The 18,716-nt window shown below is 43.9% G+C and overlaps 2 protein-coding genes across 3 annotated transcripts; one reads left to right on the top strand and one right to left on the bottom strand.

Annotated features, from left to right (window-relative positions):
- Positions 1-7,533: 7,533 nt before the first annotated feature.
- LOC127344367 (uncharacterized) lies at positions 7,534-11,375 on the bottom strand. Its single transcript, XM_051370618.1, has 5 exons — positions 11,055-11,375; positions 10,846-10,952; positions 10,067-10,556; positions 9,226-9,341; positions 7,534-7,835 (listed from the first exon to the last, which is right to left on the bottom strand). Exons 1-5 carry the CDS (start codon positions 11,373-11,375, stop codon positions 7,628-7,630), a joined length of 1,242 nt encoding a protein of 413 aa, XP_051226578.1. The 3' UTR covers positions 7,534-7,627.
- Positions 11,376-11,431: 56 nt separating this feature from the next.
- LOC127344365 (uncharacterized) lies at positions 11,432-17,357 on the top strand. Of its 2 annotated transcripts, none has more exons than XM_051370613.1 (9): positions 11,432-11,911; positions 13,218-13,373; positions 13,492-13,722; positions 14,114-14,599; positions 15,318-15,392; positions 15,857-15,935; positions 16,034-16,098; positions 16,209-16,244; positions 16,989-17,357. In XM_051370613.1, exons 1-9 carry the CDS (start codon positions 11,432-11,434, stop codon positions 17,094-17,096), a joined length of 1,716 nt encoding a protein of 571 aa, XP_051226573.1. In that variant the 3' UTR covers positions 17,097-17,357. The 2 variants fall into 2 exon arrangements, with proteins under 2 accessions (XP_051226573.1, XP_051226571.1); XM_051370611.1 differs by having other exon boundaries at positions 14,051-14,599.
- Positions 17,358-18,716: the final 1,359 nt, after the last annotated feature.

Genomic DNA, 18,716 nt, shown 5'->3' with positions numbered 1-18,716 from the left:
TGTAGTCATTTCTAGAGCATTTTTAAGTGGAATTCAAACTCAACCCCAATATGAGAATTACCTCTCATTTAAATTTTGATCCTAAGTACTAATAACCAGGGGGAATGACTTAGGCTAATGAACCCTTGAGAATTATTACTTAGAGATTTTAATTCATTTTAATGCTAAGTTCTTAAAACTTTGTGAAGTGTAACACTGCTATTAAATTGAACTCACATATAATAGATATGAAATGTTGACTTTGGGGTCAACCTATATTTCATACCCTATTATTATATGGAGAGATTAAATCTTAATATTAAGTAATGCAAAGAAATGGAATCCTTTAAAGACCTACATATCAAATTTAAGAAATAGGAATAATGAGAGGAAAGTATTTTCTTTCTAATAAAGACCAATCCTATAATCCACCATGCCATGTTTGATTGATGATAGGACTAGTGTGTGAACTATTTTTGAGTGACTCTAGTTAGCATGTGAGCTTGGTTTAGTATTTATACCTCGTATTCGTATATAGACGCTAGTAACGAGGAATACCAAGAAGAGGAGGGCTACTCTCAGGAAGAAGAAGAGAACTTCGATAACTACCCAGCTCAAGGCAAGCTAACCCTTGCTAAACACAAGTGCTTAGCTCTACAAGAGCAAAGGCACCATCACACTTTTTTTTATGTATTTACCTATCCCATGTTTTTTACTTACAATTGCTTTTGCTTATGTATTTCAAAGTACCCTTTTTATTTATGATTCCCTTGTCTAGAGTAGAACAAGAGTATCAAAGTTAGCCTAAGCAAATAAAGCTAGATAGCACCCCTCTCACATAGTTGCTAGTGCTAATCAATTAAAATTGACTACTCTAGATGGGAACATTTGTGAAGTGAACATAAGTGAAAGATTTTTGAAGGTGAATATGACCAGGAGAAGATGGTGATTCTTGATAAAACTGATAGTGGGGTTTGAATGCGATACCCTTCCAATGATACAAGTACCCCCACAATACCTGATTATGGGTAGGGCTTAACTAGAAACTTGTGTATTTTAGTATGGGTTCCCTTTGAACAAACATCATAGGGGTTACGCTGCGGCTGCCTCCGTTACTTGTGGATTGATGTTGAAATGAGGTGAATATACGGCCCAAGCCCTGTGCAGTTCCCGGGTTGACTGCGGTTTCCACCGGGAGGCCAAGCTCATGGGGAGAGGTGCTCATACTAGCATATATAAGTGAAAGGTTTCGATTGATGATCCGCGTACTGTGTTACGATGATTCGAGGTTACCCTCGACGGATGTAATCAAAAGTTGTGGCACAAGAGTACAACCTCTGCAGAGTGTTAAACCTATTCGAATAGCCGTGTCCACGGTTACGGACGATTGGAAAGGCCATACTATCTCCGTTATCATTAAAATGTTTTGGGTTCTAGAAATGAATGGTGGTTTGAAAGGTGACATTATGGTGATCCATAATGTGGTGTGGGAACGACACTAATGTTCCCACTTGAGTTAGTCTAGCACATGAATTAGGCTTTTACCAAAGATTTATGAAACTAAAACTTGGCTTTATGCGAATCAACCTAGAGCTTAGCACCCCCTTACACTTAATGAGTATTTCTCTTAGAGTTAGTTTGCGAGTACTTTAAAAGTACTCATGGCTTTGCCCTGGCTATTCAAATGCCAGACTATGAAGGAGAGCACCGGTATCAGGATGACGGACAACAGGACGTCTACGATAACTAGGATCATCTTCTAACGTCAAGCGTTGCCTGTGGAATATATCGTCCACTACTACTTCGCTTCCGCTACTATGTGTGATGTTGAACAATATATTTGTGTAATATTGGATCATGTGATCTATGGTTGTGAGACAATATGTGTTGTAATAAAGGATGACTCTATGCTACTTACTATTATGTCTCGCAAAAACATTATTCCTGGGATTGCGATGTACGGCATAATAGGCATCTGGACTTAAAAATCCGGGTGTTGACAGCTGCCACCAACTTGGGCTCAAACTCACAATGCTGCCACTATGTGGGCTTTGAGATTTATAGGAAAAACTAAAATCTAATTTGGGCCACTAAAAATGGGCCCAATATTTCAACAATCCCCCACCAGATCTCAAATCCCCATTTAGAGATTTACCAATACTCACTGCTTGTTTATATACCAGTGTTTCAGCGGAGACTGTTAAGTTGAACTTCCGCCTAGAACCTTAAGCTACAACCATTCACACTTGAACAATGGACTAAGCCTTGAATTGCAAGTTTTGCGTGAACAGGGTTTCACTCAAGGTCATGACCAGTACATGGCTGCCAGTAGCCTACCCCGCGGGTGAAGCATATGCGTCATACTTCGTGGTCTCTTCATGAGTTTACTAGAGATCACCCAAATCTCATAGATTGCGACGTTTAACAATCAGACTCATATAGGTGTGTTATTTCAAGAATGCTCTGTAGGACAACATCTTTGCTAATATAGCCAACATAAACACATTAAAGCTTGTTGCCAACCTGCCTTACAGCAATTGAGAGTTGTGCATCTTCACATAGAGAGGGTTACATAATACTCTCCTCAATTAAACCACTAGTTTGTTCTTCCCAGGTCCTAATTCACGGGATCTCCGATCACAAAGGTTGGATTACCACTATGGTGTAACATCAACGGGTCTCAAACCCATCTCCCTCGATGCACTTTCTATCATATTACGTGATAGTCCCTTTGTAAAGGGATCTGCCAGGTTTTTGTCTGTTTGAATATATGTAACAGTTATTACTCCGGAGTTTCGCAATTTCCTGACAGACTTCAAACGTCTCTTGACGTGTCTTGATGACTTCACGTTATCCTTAGAATTGTTCACTTTGACAATTACAGTTTGATTGTCACAATTCAAAAGGATTGCCGGAACAGGTTTTTCAACCACAGGCAAGTCCATCAAGAGCTCACGCAACCATTCTGATTCAACAGTGGTTGTGTCTAAAGCAGTAAGTTCTGGTTCCATAGTTGACCTCGTCAATATGGTTTGCTTGCAAGATCTCCATGATACTGCGCCACCTCCAAAGGTAAATACATACCCACTTGTGGTACAGATCAGCTACATCTGAGATCCAATTCGAATCACTATATCCTTCAAGCACAGCTGGGTGCCCTGAATAGTGAATCCCATAACTCATTGTACCACATAGGTAGCGCATGACCCTATCAAGTGCATGCCAATGATCAGTACCCGGGTTTGACATGAACCTACTCAACTTGCTAACAGCAAAAGAGATGTCGGGTCTAGTCGCGCTTGCTAAGTACATGAGTGAGCCAACGATCTGAGAATATCTCAATTGATCTATGGCAATCCTCCGGTTCTTGCGTAGTGTCACACTGGGATCATAAGGTGTTGGAGAAGACTTGCTATCAATATAGCCGAACCGGCTCAAGATCTTCTCAACATAATGGGATTGCGTTAGAGTAATCCCACTCTCGTTCTTAATCAGCTTGATGTTCAGAATCACATCAGCTTCTGCCAGATCTTTCATATCAAAGCTCTTTGACAAGAAAGACTTGACCTCGTGTATTACTCTCATGTTTGTACCAAAGATCAGAATATCATCCACATACAAACATAGTATAACACCTTCGCCCCCACCATGGCGAGAGTAAACGCACTTGTCAGCCTCATTGACAACAAAGCCTACAGAAGTTAAAGTTCTGACAAACTTCTCATGCCATTGCTTAGGTGCTTGTTTCAGGCCATATAAAGATTTCAGCAACTTGCACACCTTTCTTTCTTCACCTTTTACTACAAACCCATCAGGCTGATCCATATAGATTTCCTCTTCCAACTCTCCATTAAGGAAAGCTGTCTTTACGTCCATTTGATGAACGATAAGACCATAGGAGGCAGCCATGGATAGTAGTACTCGAATGGTGGTAAGTCTAGCGACAGGTGAATAGGTGTCGAAGTAATCTTCACCTTCTCTCTGTGTGTAGCCTTTCGCTACAAGCCGTGCCTTGTACTTTTCAATAGTACCATCAGGTCTTAGCTTCTTCTTGAACACCCATTTGCAGCCCACAGGCTTGCATCCATGGGGTCGTTCTGATAGCTCCCAAGTTCCATTAGAAAGAATCGAGTCCATCTTGTTATGGACAGCTTCTTTCCAGTCATCTGCATCTAGAGATGCATATGCCTCTGCAATGGACGTGGGAGTATCATCCACAAGGTACACAATGAAATCATCACCAAAGGATTTTTCAATCCTTCGTCTCTTGCTCCGTTTAGGAGCTTCATTGTCATCCTTCTCAGTAACATTCTCATGTGATTGTTCAAAATACTCATTAGATGTACTGGACTCAGGAATTATCTCAGTAGAAATTCTAGCAATGCTATGCATATCTTTCATAGGAAACATATTTTCAAAAAATGTTGCATCACGAGATTCCATAATAGTATCAACATGCATATCAGGTACCTCGGATTGAACTACTAAAAATCTATATCCTACACTCCGAGGAGCATAACCTAGAAAGATACAATCCACTGTCTTTGGTCCAAGTTTGCGCTTCTTAGTAATTGGAATATTGACTTTCGCCAAACATCCCCATGTGCGCAAATACGAAAGTGATGGTTTTCTCCCAGCCCACTCCTCGTAAGGGGTTTTATCTTTATTCTTGTTAGGAACTCTATTCAGGACATGACATGAAGTCAACAAAGCCTCCCCCACCATGCCTTTGATAAACCAGCAGTGGCTAACATGGAATTCACCAAGTCGGTCGGCGTGCGGTTTTCCTCTCGGCAACCCCGTTTGATTGGGGTGAATAGGGAGGCGTCCTCTCATGAATAATGCCATGTTCCTCACAGAATTCATCAAAGATTTTAGGAAAATATTCGCCACCACGATCCGACCTGAGACGCTTGATCTTTCTCTCTAGTTGATTTTCAACTTCGGCCTTATAAATTTTAAAGTAGTCTAAAGCTTCATCTTTAGTTTGCAACAAATAAACATAGCAAAATCTAGTCACATCATCAATCAATGTCATGAAATATCTCTTTCCACCTTTTGTCAACACACCATTCATCTCGCATAGATCAGAATGTATGAGTTCTAGAGGTGCCAAGTTTCTCTCCTCGGCCGCCTTGTGAGGCTTCCGAGGTTGCTTTGATTGCACACAACTATGGCACTTAGAACCTTTGGCAATGGTGAACTTCGGAATTAAACTTAAACTGGATAGCCGAGACATTAAACCAAAATTAATGTGACATAAACGAGAATGCCAAACACTGGTATCATCACTAACATTGCCACAAATATGGTTCACAGACTTATTACTGAAATCAGAAAGCGAAAAGCGGAACAAGCCTCCGCACTCATAGCCTTTACCAATAAATTGTCCAAACTTGGAAACAACTACTTTATTCGACTCTAAAACAACCTTAAACCCATCTCAGCATAGAAGGGAGCCGGTAACGAGATTCTTGTTCATAGTAGGGACATGCTGCACGTTCCTCAGCTGCACGATCTTCCCCGAAGTGAACTTTAGATCTACCGTGCCAACACCACGAACAGAAGCATGTGACCCATTCCCCATCAAGACGGAAGAATCCCGGGCGACCCATCAGCATTGCTAGCGGTCACCGTGTTGACTTGCCTCGCCTTTTTCTTGTGGTCTGCCCTCTCTGGACAGTCCTTAGAAAAGTGGCCAGTCTCTCCACAGGTAAAGCAGCTCAGATCTGCTTTGTTTATCATCTTCTTCTTCTTGAAGGTTGTAGTCTTCATAGGCTTATTGAAGGAGGGCTTGTTATTCCCTTTACTCTTGTTGTAGGGTTTCTTCTGCACCATGTTGGCGTTAGACTGACCCTCTCCTTTCTCTGTAGTATCCTTAGCCCGAGCTTTCTCCTCAACATCAAGAGACGCTATCAGATTTTCAACTGATATCTCCTGTCTCTTGTGTTTGAGAGTTGTGGCAAAGTTCCTCCATGAAGGGGGCAACTTAGCGATGATGCATCCAGCCACAAACTTATCAGGTAAGGCACACTTAAGGAGTTCAAGCTCTTTCGCAATGCACTGTATCTCATGAGCTTGTTCGACTACAGAACGGTTGTTTACCATCCTGATGTCATGGAAGCTCTCCATGATGTACGAGTTCACACTGCTGCATCGGTTGCACCGAATTTAGCATTCGGTGCATCCCCGAGCTCTTTACCATCTGTTATGTGCATGTACACATCACACAGACGATCAGCAAGAATACTCAGAACGCATCCGACGAAGAGAGTATTGTTTTCCTTGAACTTGTTCTGATCTTGGTCAGATATAGTTCCTTCAGGTAAACCATTACTAACTTCGAACACTTTCAGATGAGTAAGCCAGAGCGTGGCCTTAACCTGCCACCTCTTAAAGTGCACACCGGTAAACTTATCCGGCCTCAGTGCGTCAGCAAAACCAGCCATTGTTAACTCATGAAATTGCCTACAATTAGGTTTTTGGATTGTTGGATAATTAGGCACAATTTCCATGATTAATTCCAGAATATTAAGCATGACGACAGTAACTACTAACATGTGAAACTCTAACATACTAGATGCAGTGATCAACATGAACAGTAGCAGAACAAACAGTACAACATCCATCGCTAAACAGATCAAGATATGTCGCACGTACCGATCTGGTGGAGGTGGCGGTGTAGGTGTAGCAGACGATGTCGCAGCAGTAACATTGTTGATGACAATGTTGTTGACAACGGGGACGACGGGTCGAAGTAGACGGCGTTGTAGACGACGGTAGGCAGCACCGCCCAACTTGGACGGAAGGCGACCCGTGATGAAGAGCTTGAGCAGTCGCGCAGAGCGCTTCCCAAAAACCTAATTCGCCCTCTCCCGTACAGGATCGCAAGGACGAGCGGTTCCGGAGACCTGCTCTCCCATTCGCCGATGCACGTCGGCGCGCGGGATGGAGTAGGCTGCGATGGCGGCGCAAGCAGGAAGAGGTGGAAACCCTAGGCAACGTGGGCCACACCCACGTTTCGAGTCGGTTACAGATAGCCCACGATCCGGGAGCGACCCGAACCGACTAACTGCGACGCGTCCGTCTAGAACTCTGTTCGTTTCCTGAGTTGCAAAAAGTAAGAAAAGTCTCGGCTCGAGGCTCAATCCACTCACCACGAGCGCGTCTAACTGCGACGCGTCCGTCTAGAACTCTGTTCGTTTCCTGAGTTGCAAAAAGTAAGAAAAGTCTCGGCTCGAGGCTCAATCCACTCACCACGAGCGCGTCGTGTCGAGTCGAGCGAGGAGGAGGAGGAGGAGCGCGCGCGTGTAGCACTCCTATTCTCACTCACTTACTAGTGGTGGAACAACCCACCTTATAAGGTGGTCTAACTTCCTCCCAACTTTCCATGTGAGACTAAACTTCCCACTTCTTGCCACTCCCTAGTGAGCTGCCACCAACTTGGGCTCAAACTCACAAGGCTGCCACTATGTGGGCTTTGAGATTTATAGGAAAAACTGAAATCTAATTTGGGCCAGTAAAAATGGGCCCAATATTTCAACACCAGCAGCAGAAAATGTGACTTGGGAGCGTTGGAAGGGAAAATTGTCAGCAGCCAGGTTTCTATCACACCCCAGTAACAGGAGAACCGAGGAACACGCATCGTCTAGCAGTTGTTTGCTACTCCAACTACGTATGCGTTCCATGCGTCTCCCTGGTTGAAATGCTGGAGCTCTTCGTACTTCACGTCACGGTCAGCAGTGTACTCCTTGGCGTTTCCACTTGATTGGGTGTCTGGCATCTCCCTGATCCAGACGTGGATGGACTTAAATCCAGCTTCCTCCAGGCAGTCCTTGATTTCTGGTATCGACCACCTGTAGAAGAGCGAATTGAATTACAACTTTCAATCTGATCTACCTAGATCCATATGTGCATAAGAAAAAAGATGTCTTCGCTATTCACATGCATATTTTCCAGAAACCAACATCACATGGCTAGGAAGCGTGAGATTGCACAGTTGTGCCACTCACCATAACTGAAGAACGCCCCAAAGTTAAAAACATACTATGGCACAGGAAAATGAGAGTGTACTCCTATCACCGAAGTAACAACAGCGCTCGGATCAATAGCATCAAAGCTGTTCAAGCTAATGTAACAGCATTGCCTTTGGTTTCCCTGCATCTACACCGCATACAATGCTACCGCAATTCCCCATTGAAGCAGGACAGCATTTTGTGAGTATGGGCATGATAACAACCCCAGATGCCTAGACATAGTAAGTACGGCGGTCAAATGTTGAAACCCACAGCAGGAGGCCCTAGAAGCCCATAGGGCTCCAGCGTGATCAGGAGGTGCAGCAGCTGGCAAAGTTTAGAGATAAGCATCTGCCTAAAGTTACAGGATCTGGTTTGTTTCCCTTTAGGGCTCGTTCGGCAGGCAGGGATTGAAGTGTATTACCACACGTGTTTTGGGTGAAAACACGGGGATTAAAAGGGTACGTTTCAATCCCTGGCAAATCCTTGCTAAGCTAGGGTGCTAGGCTACTGATCAATGTATGCAGGATGTAGCTAGCTTTGCACGGGTAGGATGATGCACGTGGGCGCGCGTCACACGCCACCCCGGCCGGTTAAGCTGAGCGAGTCACATGCCACTCAGCAAGCTCGCGAGAAAAGAAACGCGAGGCGTCCCTAGCGTTTTAATTCACACGTGTATTAGCAAATTTTTTGGGAATACTTGGGGCTAGACACGTCCAAACCGGTTGGAACCTGGCGTACCGAACAGCTCAGCAGGTATTTGTGAGGATCTAGAGCTGTTCCGGAGAAACTAAACACCTCAATCCACTGAAAAACCGGTGTGCCGAACAAGGCCTTAGATAAGATGTTTTAACTTACACTTTATGTTCCAATTGTTAAAGTCTCGTCTATATAATGGCGACAGGCATATGAGATTTATTCAGCAGAAAATTGCCCCAACTCTCGCTCTTCTTCTCTCTACTACAGTACTCCCTATTAACTGCGTAGGTACCTGCCCTCTCAGCGGTCTTGGTTATCCCTCCCATCAACCAGACCTCACCTACTTCCGTAGATCCATTCCACCCGCAAATTTCCGAAGAGCGTGACATTTACCAGAAGTTTCTATGTGAACTATTGCTAATGGAAGACTACCATGCAGGTTTTCTGTAACATTCGGCTCAGTGAATGAGAAAATATGCAACAGATATGAACTTAAATGTTGCCTTGTCAAGTAAATGTATAAGCAACTTACAGGCGCCAATGGTACGAGAAAGCATGCCGCAGCATTTGCTTCTTTCCGACTTGAAAGTGGAGGCTGATCCTTGTTTCGCGAGTTATGATGTCAAACTCTTCTTGCTCCCAGAAATACTGTATGCATAGTTGTATATAAAAATAATTCTAGATTTAATATTACACCAAAAGATTATGAGCTCTTCTAATATAGATACTGCAACTGCAGTTTGTATCACTTTGCAGAGACCACACAAGGGTGGAAATTATATGACTGATATGCGTAAAAGAGGTTCTGTCGACAAAATGTAATGGAGATACTGCAATCTTTGTGTACTAAATTATCATATCCAGGTTAATTTCAGGAAACCCAGAAAGAGTGCTATTTAGGAAAGAATATTAGCATAACACATACATTTGTCATGCAACCCATACAAAATATACCTTGCTGAATTGCTAAGTTCAAGCTGTCTTAACTTAGTATAACTACACAATAATTCAAAGAGGTCAAATAGAATACTCCTTCCGTTCCTAAACATACGACGTTTTGGGAGTTCAATTTAAAATCCCAAAACGTCTTATATTTGAGAACAGACTGATATGTAGCTAAGATATTTTGGAATGTGAACATCAGAATGCATTGCTCAGGTAGTAAGCTACTAAAGTTTAACACATATTACAACCACCCCATTACGTAATTTTATATACACTATGAGAGTTGTTAGAGTGTTGTAATATTTTATAACTACTGCAGATTTTGTTAGAAAGAGTGCAACCTCGCCCAAAAATATCTTATGACGATGTCAAACATCAAGATAGGCCTCGATTCACTGTAACTACCACACAATGTTAGAACTACTCACCGTGAAGCTCGGAAATCTCCTCTGGAGACGAAGCTTGCATTCAGATGATGTGCCACCATATACATCCATGACAAATATACCACCTCTTCTGGAAAGTGCATTCAAAGCATGCCTGAAATACAAAACCAAATCCTTTCGTTTGTGAAGGCAACAACAACTGTAGTTGAACGCACAGATTATGTCTCTTCCAGGCAAAACTGCATCTGACATGGTCGAATTGGCTAAACACTTTGCAGGATCTGGCTGCTCGCTGCTGTCTGTTTCTGTAGAACCATTATCAGTGGTAAAATTTAGACCTTGCATGAGATCACCGATCTTTTGCTTGACGAGGCGAGATTCATCCGGCTGCAGAACATTTCCATCGAAGAGCAACAATCTCCCATCATCTCCAATCTTACTCATGTTGTTCTCGAGACACCACTCGAGTGACTCACGGTCGAAATCCAAGCCAACGGCTGTTCTTCTAGCATCAGTGCGGAGCCACTCGGTACTGCCAAACGGAAGAGAAAATGGATCATGAGCAACATGTGCAACTGATGCTCTGGAGATAAATAATAATCTCTTTGATGTCGCACACCACTGATGAAAGTTCTCCAGAGAGTAATCATTTGAACATGAAAGCTTCTAGAAACATGTGTATCAATGCAAATACGAAATCAATCATGTCGTGCTAATGAGACCCACTCCTGATATCCTCAGAAACTGATACACGGTGCATGGTGTTTGTGAAAATGACAGCACAATGATTGTGCGGAGGCTATGCGTGGCAGTGGTTTAACCTGAGGAGGGCCGTGCCACAGAAATCCTCCTGCAGGTGGAGAGGGACGCGTCCGCCGACATACATCAGAAAGAACTTCTGCAGGTAGCTGATGTCCCCTTTCGGCGACTGGCCACAAAAGCACAGCAGCATTGTCATTCCGTCGAACAGGTTGCGAGCACGGAGGCTTTCACAGATCTAAGCATGATGAATAGAAGCTAGCGAAGTTACCTGGACGGAAAGCTGGTAGAGGTGGAATTTGGAAGGCGTGGAGCCGACTTGCCCTTGGTCCTGGCGGTCGCCTGCTCCCGCGTCTCGATCATGCTCGTCTTCCGATGCCGCTTCGTCGGAGTCGTCGCCGTCGCGGCGCGGTGGCGCATCGTAGGCAGACGAAGGCAGATCTTCGTCGCCGCCGAACTGGGCGGCGCGGCGGCCGCGGCCTTGCCGGTGCGACTCCTTCGTCTTCTTCCCGCTCTTGCCCATCGCTCGCTGTTGGAAGAGGAGAAAGAGAGGTTTTGCCTTGCGGGTTTTGGAGGAGGGGATATTTTGCATACAGGTCCTTGAGAAATATAAGAATCCTCCGCGCAACGGGCAATTCGTCAAACACCATGGACGAGCCTCCGCCCGCGCAGCCGGACGCGGCGGCGCCGCCCGCTTCCGCCGCAGCTACGTCTCCCCCTCCGGCTCCGGCGCCGACTCCTGCTCCTTCCGTTCCCACTGCCGCGCCACCCACCTCAGATTCCAACCCTGCTCCTGCTCCCGCTCCAACCCCAGTCCCCACCCAAACCCTAGAGCCCCCGGCTCCCATCCCGGCCAGCGTGAGGCCGCCGCCGCCTCGCATGAGGCCTCCGTACACCCACCTAGCCTCGCCCATAACGATGACCGCCTCCTCCTCTCCCGCCACTACCGGGGCCTCCTCCGTGGCCTCTGCAATGCCAAGGGGAGGCGTCGCCCTTGGCTTGCCTGCTCACCCGCGTGGGGCGCAGACGCCCATGGGCTATACCGGCTTCGTGCCTCCGACGCCGCTCGCTCACCAGTTCAACCCTATGCATCGTGGCCCGGACCAGCCTCCGCCGCCCGCTCCCCAGGTTCGTGTCTCCTTCTATATTCTGAGCTAAGGAAGCTTGGAACAATGGAGTTCCCTTCCGGTGAGGCTAAATTGAGCTCATTAACATAGTTTTTCTCAAAACCATGACTACTGATTAGTTACTTCTTGGTGCTGCTAGGCTGCTAGCTACGTGCAGAATACTCGAACTTCCGCATTCAGTTCTCTCTTTTTTTGATAAAGGGCGCTGTAGTTCTCATATCGAACCTGTGGCCTCTGAATAGCAAAGCAACAGACAGTACATGTAATTTCTCTGCTCAATTCTTGCCAACCAGTACAATGTTAACTTGTACTTATAATTCAAGCCCTGAACCTGGCACAGCTGTTCACTGTATTACGGGCCTTCGATAAAATTACCTAGTGTACGTGGTGGACATGCATGACGGTGTGCATGCGGTGTTTGGGTGGTGTATCCACCTAGTCCTTCTCAAGAAATGAACAACTGTAAATGCTTCAGTCTTTCAGTCACTTCACCCACTTCATCCTTTGAAAGTTTAGATGGAGCTTCTCGATCTCACATAATTGTTTTCTTTTGTGTGCTTACTTCCATATTAGTATTCTGAGCTGTTATTAAGTTACTAGGGGTGCAAGTGGCAGCCCGTGAAAGCCTGTGTTGTGCTTTGCAGCAGCCAAATCAAGCATCAGTGGAAGTTTGATGCCATTAGTACTTTTTTGCACTGTTGCGTGTGGTCTGCGGTCTTAATGGGAGTGCAGCTTGCATCCTTAATACTATACTCTGCCCCGTTTCTGATATCATGTAATATGGCACGATGGTGTATGGTACCAAGAACGAAGTAGATGAATGTAGTAGATGTAGCTGAAATAATGTTGAAAAAACAATCATAACAAGGGAGAAAAGATTTGGTGAAGCTGACCACGAATTCAGCAACCACAACCTCAGGTGTATAAGGCATTGTCGCTCTCACCTTAGGACCCTCCGTTTCTTTCCCTATACACAAACATTGTGCTGTTAACACCACAGACTCTAATCTTCTCATGCACTCCCAATTGGTTCTACCTTGCTTTGGATGAGATTTTGTATTTCCTGGGTTTCAATGACCACACCTGATGGTTTTACATAGTTATCCACCTGTAACCGACAGTGAGGGAATCCTAATCCAGGTGGGTAGTCTACGGCTCTAGGTTGCAGACCATCTCTCAAGTCCTAATAGGATTAGCATAAAAGTGACCTTTGTCAACAATAACTGTTACTAAGTTGAGTGTAAATTGCATCTTCTATTTTCTCTGCTGAGTTCTAGAATATTCCTAATGATGATTATGATCTTCAGCTTAGGCAGCCTGCCCCTGGGATTCAGAATATTGGGATGATTGGTTCCCTCAGCACATCTCAGATGAGACCAGTAGCAGTCTCTGGTCCACAACAACCAAGGCCAGGTCTTTCATCATCAGCGGCACCATCTGCTAGCCAAATGCCAGGTTCACAAGTAAGAAGTCATGTACTTGTAGAGGAAGTCTAATTTAATTTGTAGGCAAGTCAGTATTATGTTTCAGTTCTATGTGAAATCCGTGGTTATGTAAATAGATTTGTCCATTTCTCAACAGCCAAGGCCAGGAGCAATCTCTGGTCCGCAACAGCCAAGGCCAGGAGCATTCTCTGGCCCGCAACAGCCAAGGCCAGGTGCAATCTCTGGCCAGCAACAGCCAAGGCCAGGAGTGATCTCTGGTCCGCAACAGCCAAGGCCAGGAGCGATCTCTGGTCCGCAACAGCCAAGACCAGGTCTCCTGTCATCAGCGACACCATCTTCATCTGGTAGCCAGATGCCAGGTTCTCAAGTAAGAAGCCTTTTACTTGTAGACGTAGTATTGCTTTGTCTGTAGACAATTCAATATTCAACTCCAGTTGTATGCAAAATGAATGTTACAGTATGTAAATTAGATTTGTTCATATAAATGTTGATGTAGACATGAAAAGTATTTTTACGGACCTTCAAAAATTGGATTGATCGTTTATAATCCACAGAAGTGTAGGCTTAATCCGGTTTAATGCCCCTTTATTAATTTCACATATTTTATGCTGTACCATCCAATTAGGAGAGAAGACAACACTTATTTGTTGCAGCTCATGTCATGCTGTGTACTTGATTGAATTATTTTCCAACAGAAAACCCCCATGCATTCTTTAACAAGACCACTGTCCATGGGTTCTCCTTCGATGGCTTTACAGCAAACTCCGTCAAATGTATCGTCACAATTTAGGCCCCAACAAAGGCCACAAGTTCCACAACCAAGACCCTACAATGTTGCACAGTCTGCACCTGTGGCTTTGCATCAACAGAATGTACTTTCAGGACAGCAGCAGCACATACCTCAGCAACAACTTTTGCAGCAGCAGCAGCCGCAGGTACCTCAGCAACAACTTTTGCAGCAACAGCAGGTACCTCAGCAACAGCTTCTGCAGCAGCAGCAGCAACAACAGCAGCACCAAAGCCAGGCACAAAGTTCCTCACAACAAAATCAGCAAAATACAACACTGAAAAACCAGCAGCAAGCTGCTCGGACTCCTGTCTCATTGACTCAGAAGCCTGATACTCCTGCTACGGTACAAGCTAATAATATGCAGCTTCTGGACATGACTTCTGCCGATGCAGCTGCTGGTGAATCTAGCAACCGGCTACTCTCCAAGAGGAGTATACATGACTTACTTGCACAGGTATGCTGCAATTCCTGATCTGCAGTCTCAAAGATAGTGCAAGATTATGCAATTCCAGATTTCCATGGATCCTATATTTTCAGTTTTTTTTGCATCTCATTCTTAACTGACCTGATTAAGGCATGTGTTAGTATGTTATACTGGTTTCGAAGTATTTCCTTTTGCACATCTATCTAAAATGCATATTTTCTCTTTTCTGCCTAGATTTTTAATCAACAAGCATAATTTACATCTATATATATGGTTGCATCATGGAAAAAATGATGAAGAATACTTTGAAACATCAGTTATCCTTTGTATAAGATCCAAAAGTATTGATAAGAAAAAAAAGGAAAAAAAAGACATACTCCTTCGTTCCCAAATACAAGACTTTCTGGCAGTTCAATTTGAACTGCCAAAACGTCATATATTAAGGAACTGAGGTAGTATTTGGATCATATGTAACATGCGGCGATTAGAATAAGTACATGGATAAAAACAAAGGTTGCTATATACATGCACAAGATTGTGACATTTCCATAGGATAGTTGTTACTCTTGTAAATATACTTGCACAAGATATTCATGTTGAATTTTAATTTGCTTGGTATGAGCTCTGTAGGATCATAAACATCACCGTTGCTCACGGGTTTATTGATTTACTTGACTCTCTTACTAGTTTTATATAGTTCTCTATTTCGCGTACTAGAAGTGCCTAATCTTATAATTTATTCACACAGATTGACCCTTCAGAAAGGCTGGATCCTGAAGTTGAAGATGTTCTTATTGACATTGCAGAAGATTTTATTGAATCTGTATGTTTCTTTGTTGAAAGGCAGGACCTGTTTTTTTCATTTGGTGTTTTTTTCCAAGGATGCTTATTGCTGGGATTAAGTTTTCTTTCAAGAAAATACACATGGTTTCCATAATTTTCTGTTTTCTACCCAGTGACTGTATGCCAAATGATCCAGCTCTTGGTCCGTGCACATTTGTATTTCTTGAGGCCCCTTTTTCCTCTCATATACCATACTTTAACTCAACTGCTGTTTTACTTTAATATTTTTTTATCTGCAAATAACCGGTAACAAATGTTTTTACCGGAACTTGTGTTTTTTCCCAAACCCTGGTTCATAGAATATGCATTGTTTTGAAGTACAAAACAAGTTGCCAACCTTTATCATAACTAATTTGGGAAGGAGGGAGTATGATATGTGATGCTCCATAAATATTCACCTTTTCTCATTGGCTAATTTGTTTCTCGATAACTATTTTTGAGCAGGTTGGAACATTTGCCTGTTCTTTAGCAAAGCATCGAAAGTCAAGCACTTTGGAAGCAAAAGATGTACTCCTTCATGCAGGTACCTGATTATTTTGGCAATTCAAGAGTATTTGTCTCACATTCTCCTGCAATAGCAGTTCAGTTACAGTTATGTTATGGATTAATATCACCATGCAGAGAGAAGCTGGAATATCACCTTGCCAGGCTTCACTGGGGATGAGATAAAACTATACAAGAAGCCGGTCAGAACTTTGCATGCTTATTTCTTCCTTGTTAGCTTCATTCCAAAAAATGTAGTTATTTCTTTTGTAACCTATATTGATATTTCGGTGCCTTTTTTCATGATCTGCAGCATGTCAATGATATTCACAGGGAGAGACTTACTCTGGTATTTCTTTCTCGCCATCCTTATCACTGTATCATGCATGATTACTTCTTTTTTATTATCCCCACCTTATCAAGTATCCGCTCTGTTTCACGCATGATTACTTCTTTTTTATCATCGTCACCGTATCAAGTATCCGCTCTGTTTCACGCATGATTACTTCTTGAACTATGTATATATTTCTAATCTTATGGTATGGGTCGGAAACATGATATTTAGAAACATATTGTTCTTATAGTCTCTACTCTATTATAACTCTTAGGGCAGCCACAGTGTATGCCAAATAGGGGTTTCAAATCGTGAATTTGGCTTTTGGTATTGGTTCCCTCCATTATGGAGGGCATTGCCATAGCCAAAAATTATGGCGTGGGAGCAATTAGCTGCTCCTATAGCCAATTTTTCCTCTCTCTAGTGTCTCTCTTTGTTGTGGGCCATGGAAAGTTAAGGAGAGAGAAGATAGATTTTTTGGCAATCTACACACTGTGGGAAACTTAGCCATTTGACATCAAAGCTATTTTTTATTACGTGGCATATTTGGCTTTTGGCAACACTGTGGCTGCTCTTAGAGAGCCAATGGTCCCAATACACGTCTGGTCATGTTTCAGTAATGAGCTAGCAATGCCCACCCCACATCACTTAGCACATCTGCATGTGCCTGAAATCTGTTCTGACTAGTATCTCCTGTTTTGTTGGATACTTCCGTTGCATGTTGAGTTGATATGCTACTTTTTATCTGGATCATTTTAGATCAAGAAGTCCATGGCGAGTGAAGGTAACAAAAAGAGCTCTGCTGGGGAAGCTGCAGCCAGCCAGAAAAATCAGGCTCCAAAGCCACCTGCCACAAGTTCTCCGTGAAGGAAACCACCTTGAAGTAGGACCACAAATGTAACATGTATTCGTAAAGATGGAGCAGTATTTGTTCTGTCAAAAACCTGCTAATTTGGTTGGGTGTCAGTAGTGCTTTTCTACCGCAGATTTTGTTCAGAAATAGCTGGGGCAAGAAGCCTTACTGCCTCAGCTGCTCGGTCCATGCTCTGTATATGTATATGCCCATGGATGCTGGCCATGGAGTATTTTTACAGTACTATTGATCTCAATCTAAGGTTTATTAGCATAGCCAGGTAGACTCAGCATTTACCGCAGAATAGGTTAGTCTTTTATAATCATTTCTTGTGGATACACTGTTCTCACGCTGTTTTCCTATGCCCACCGAACATGTTTGTGAAATTTTGGGAGGTAATACTAATTATTGTCCTTGGTTTTGCTAATTCTCCCTCCACCAATAATTAGCTTAGTCCTCAGTTTCCTATATAATTGCGTTGTGCTGTGTACTAGCTATGAGTTGCAACAAAAAAATTTTTTTTTTGAGATGTAACTGAAATTTGACTAATTACACATTAATATCATCAACTGGTTGAGAATATATTACTATTTTTTATACTAAGAGGGGATCAGCTTCCTTTTTTCATAGAATTTTGGGCTTATTTTTGAGTTCATGTGGTGACACCTACACGCTTTGGATGTTTTTATTGCTGATGGGTTTCCTCTGTGTTCGGTTTCGGTGTCCCAGCTTTCTACCGCCCACCCACCATGCTGCGCCTGCTCCTTCCCACTAGGGGTGTCCACCCTCCCTGCAGCTACCACCGATGAGAGACCATAGCGAGGGTCAACGCGCCCCCAACTCCTCCCACTTGGTCCGCTCGGCGCCCGTGCTTATTCACAGATGTCATGCATGCATTGATCTTCAGTGCATTTTATGAGAAAGATGATGCCACATTATGTGCTGGTATATTGCTGTTTTCAGGATATGACTTTCTTTGATCTGATCTAGGGATGCACTTTGGAATTGGTCGACAACTGTGTATATATAATATATATAGCCTAAGTACTTTTATTAATATTTGAATATGGCAACATGTCGATGTCCATACACTTTAGTACTCCTGCCATGTTAAATATTGCATGGAAAAAGTTAAAAGAAAAAATGTTTGTACCCTAGCCACCAAGGCTGGACGGTAGGCCACCAGTATTGCTAGTTAAGCCAGATGGCCCAACCCACCCCAGACTGGTGCTAAAACCAAATTCCCGTCGCTCTTTTTTTCTCCATATAGGTGGAACCCACTTGTAACCTCCATATTCCACAAATACCTAGTTATGCCTGCATCTGGCGGAGGGTCGGACAAATCGACCGACCTCGCGTCATTGTCAGAGGCTGAAGCTAAGAGCATCTCCAGCCGCGTCCCCAAAGAGATTTGTGGCGCGCCGGACAAAAAATGCGTTCCAGCCGCGTCCCCCAAAGCCCATTTTTGTCCGGCGCGCCCGATACGGTGTTCGGCGCCCTGAGCCCGTCCCCGTCCCACAGGGGACGCACCGGGCACGCCGGACACAACGAAAAGCGAGGTGAACCGACGCGGGCCCGACCCGTCAGCGGCTCGGAAGGCTAAAACCCCGTCGCCTACCTTTGGTCAAGCGACG

The sequence above is a fragment of the Lolium perenne genome, chromosome 3 (genome assembly GCF_019359855.2).
Source record: "Lolium perenne isolate Kyuss_39 chromosome 3, Kyuss_2.0, whole genome shotgun sequence".
NCBI classification, from domain to species: Eukaryota; Viridiplantae; Streptophyta; class Magnoliopsida; order Poales; family Poaceae; genus Lolium; species Lolium perenne.
The sequence above is the reverse complement of the archived record's forward strand: the minus strand, read 5'-3'. Positions and strand labels throughout refer to the sequence as shown.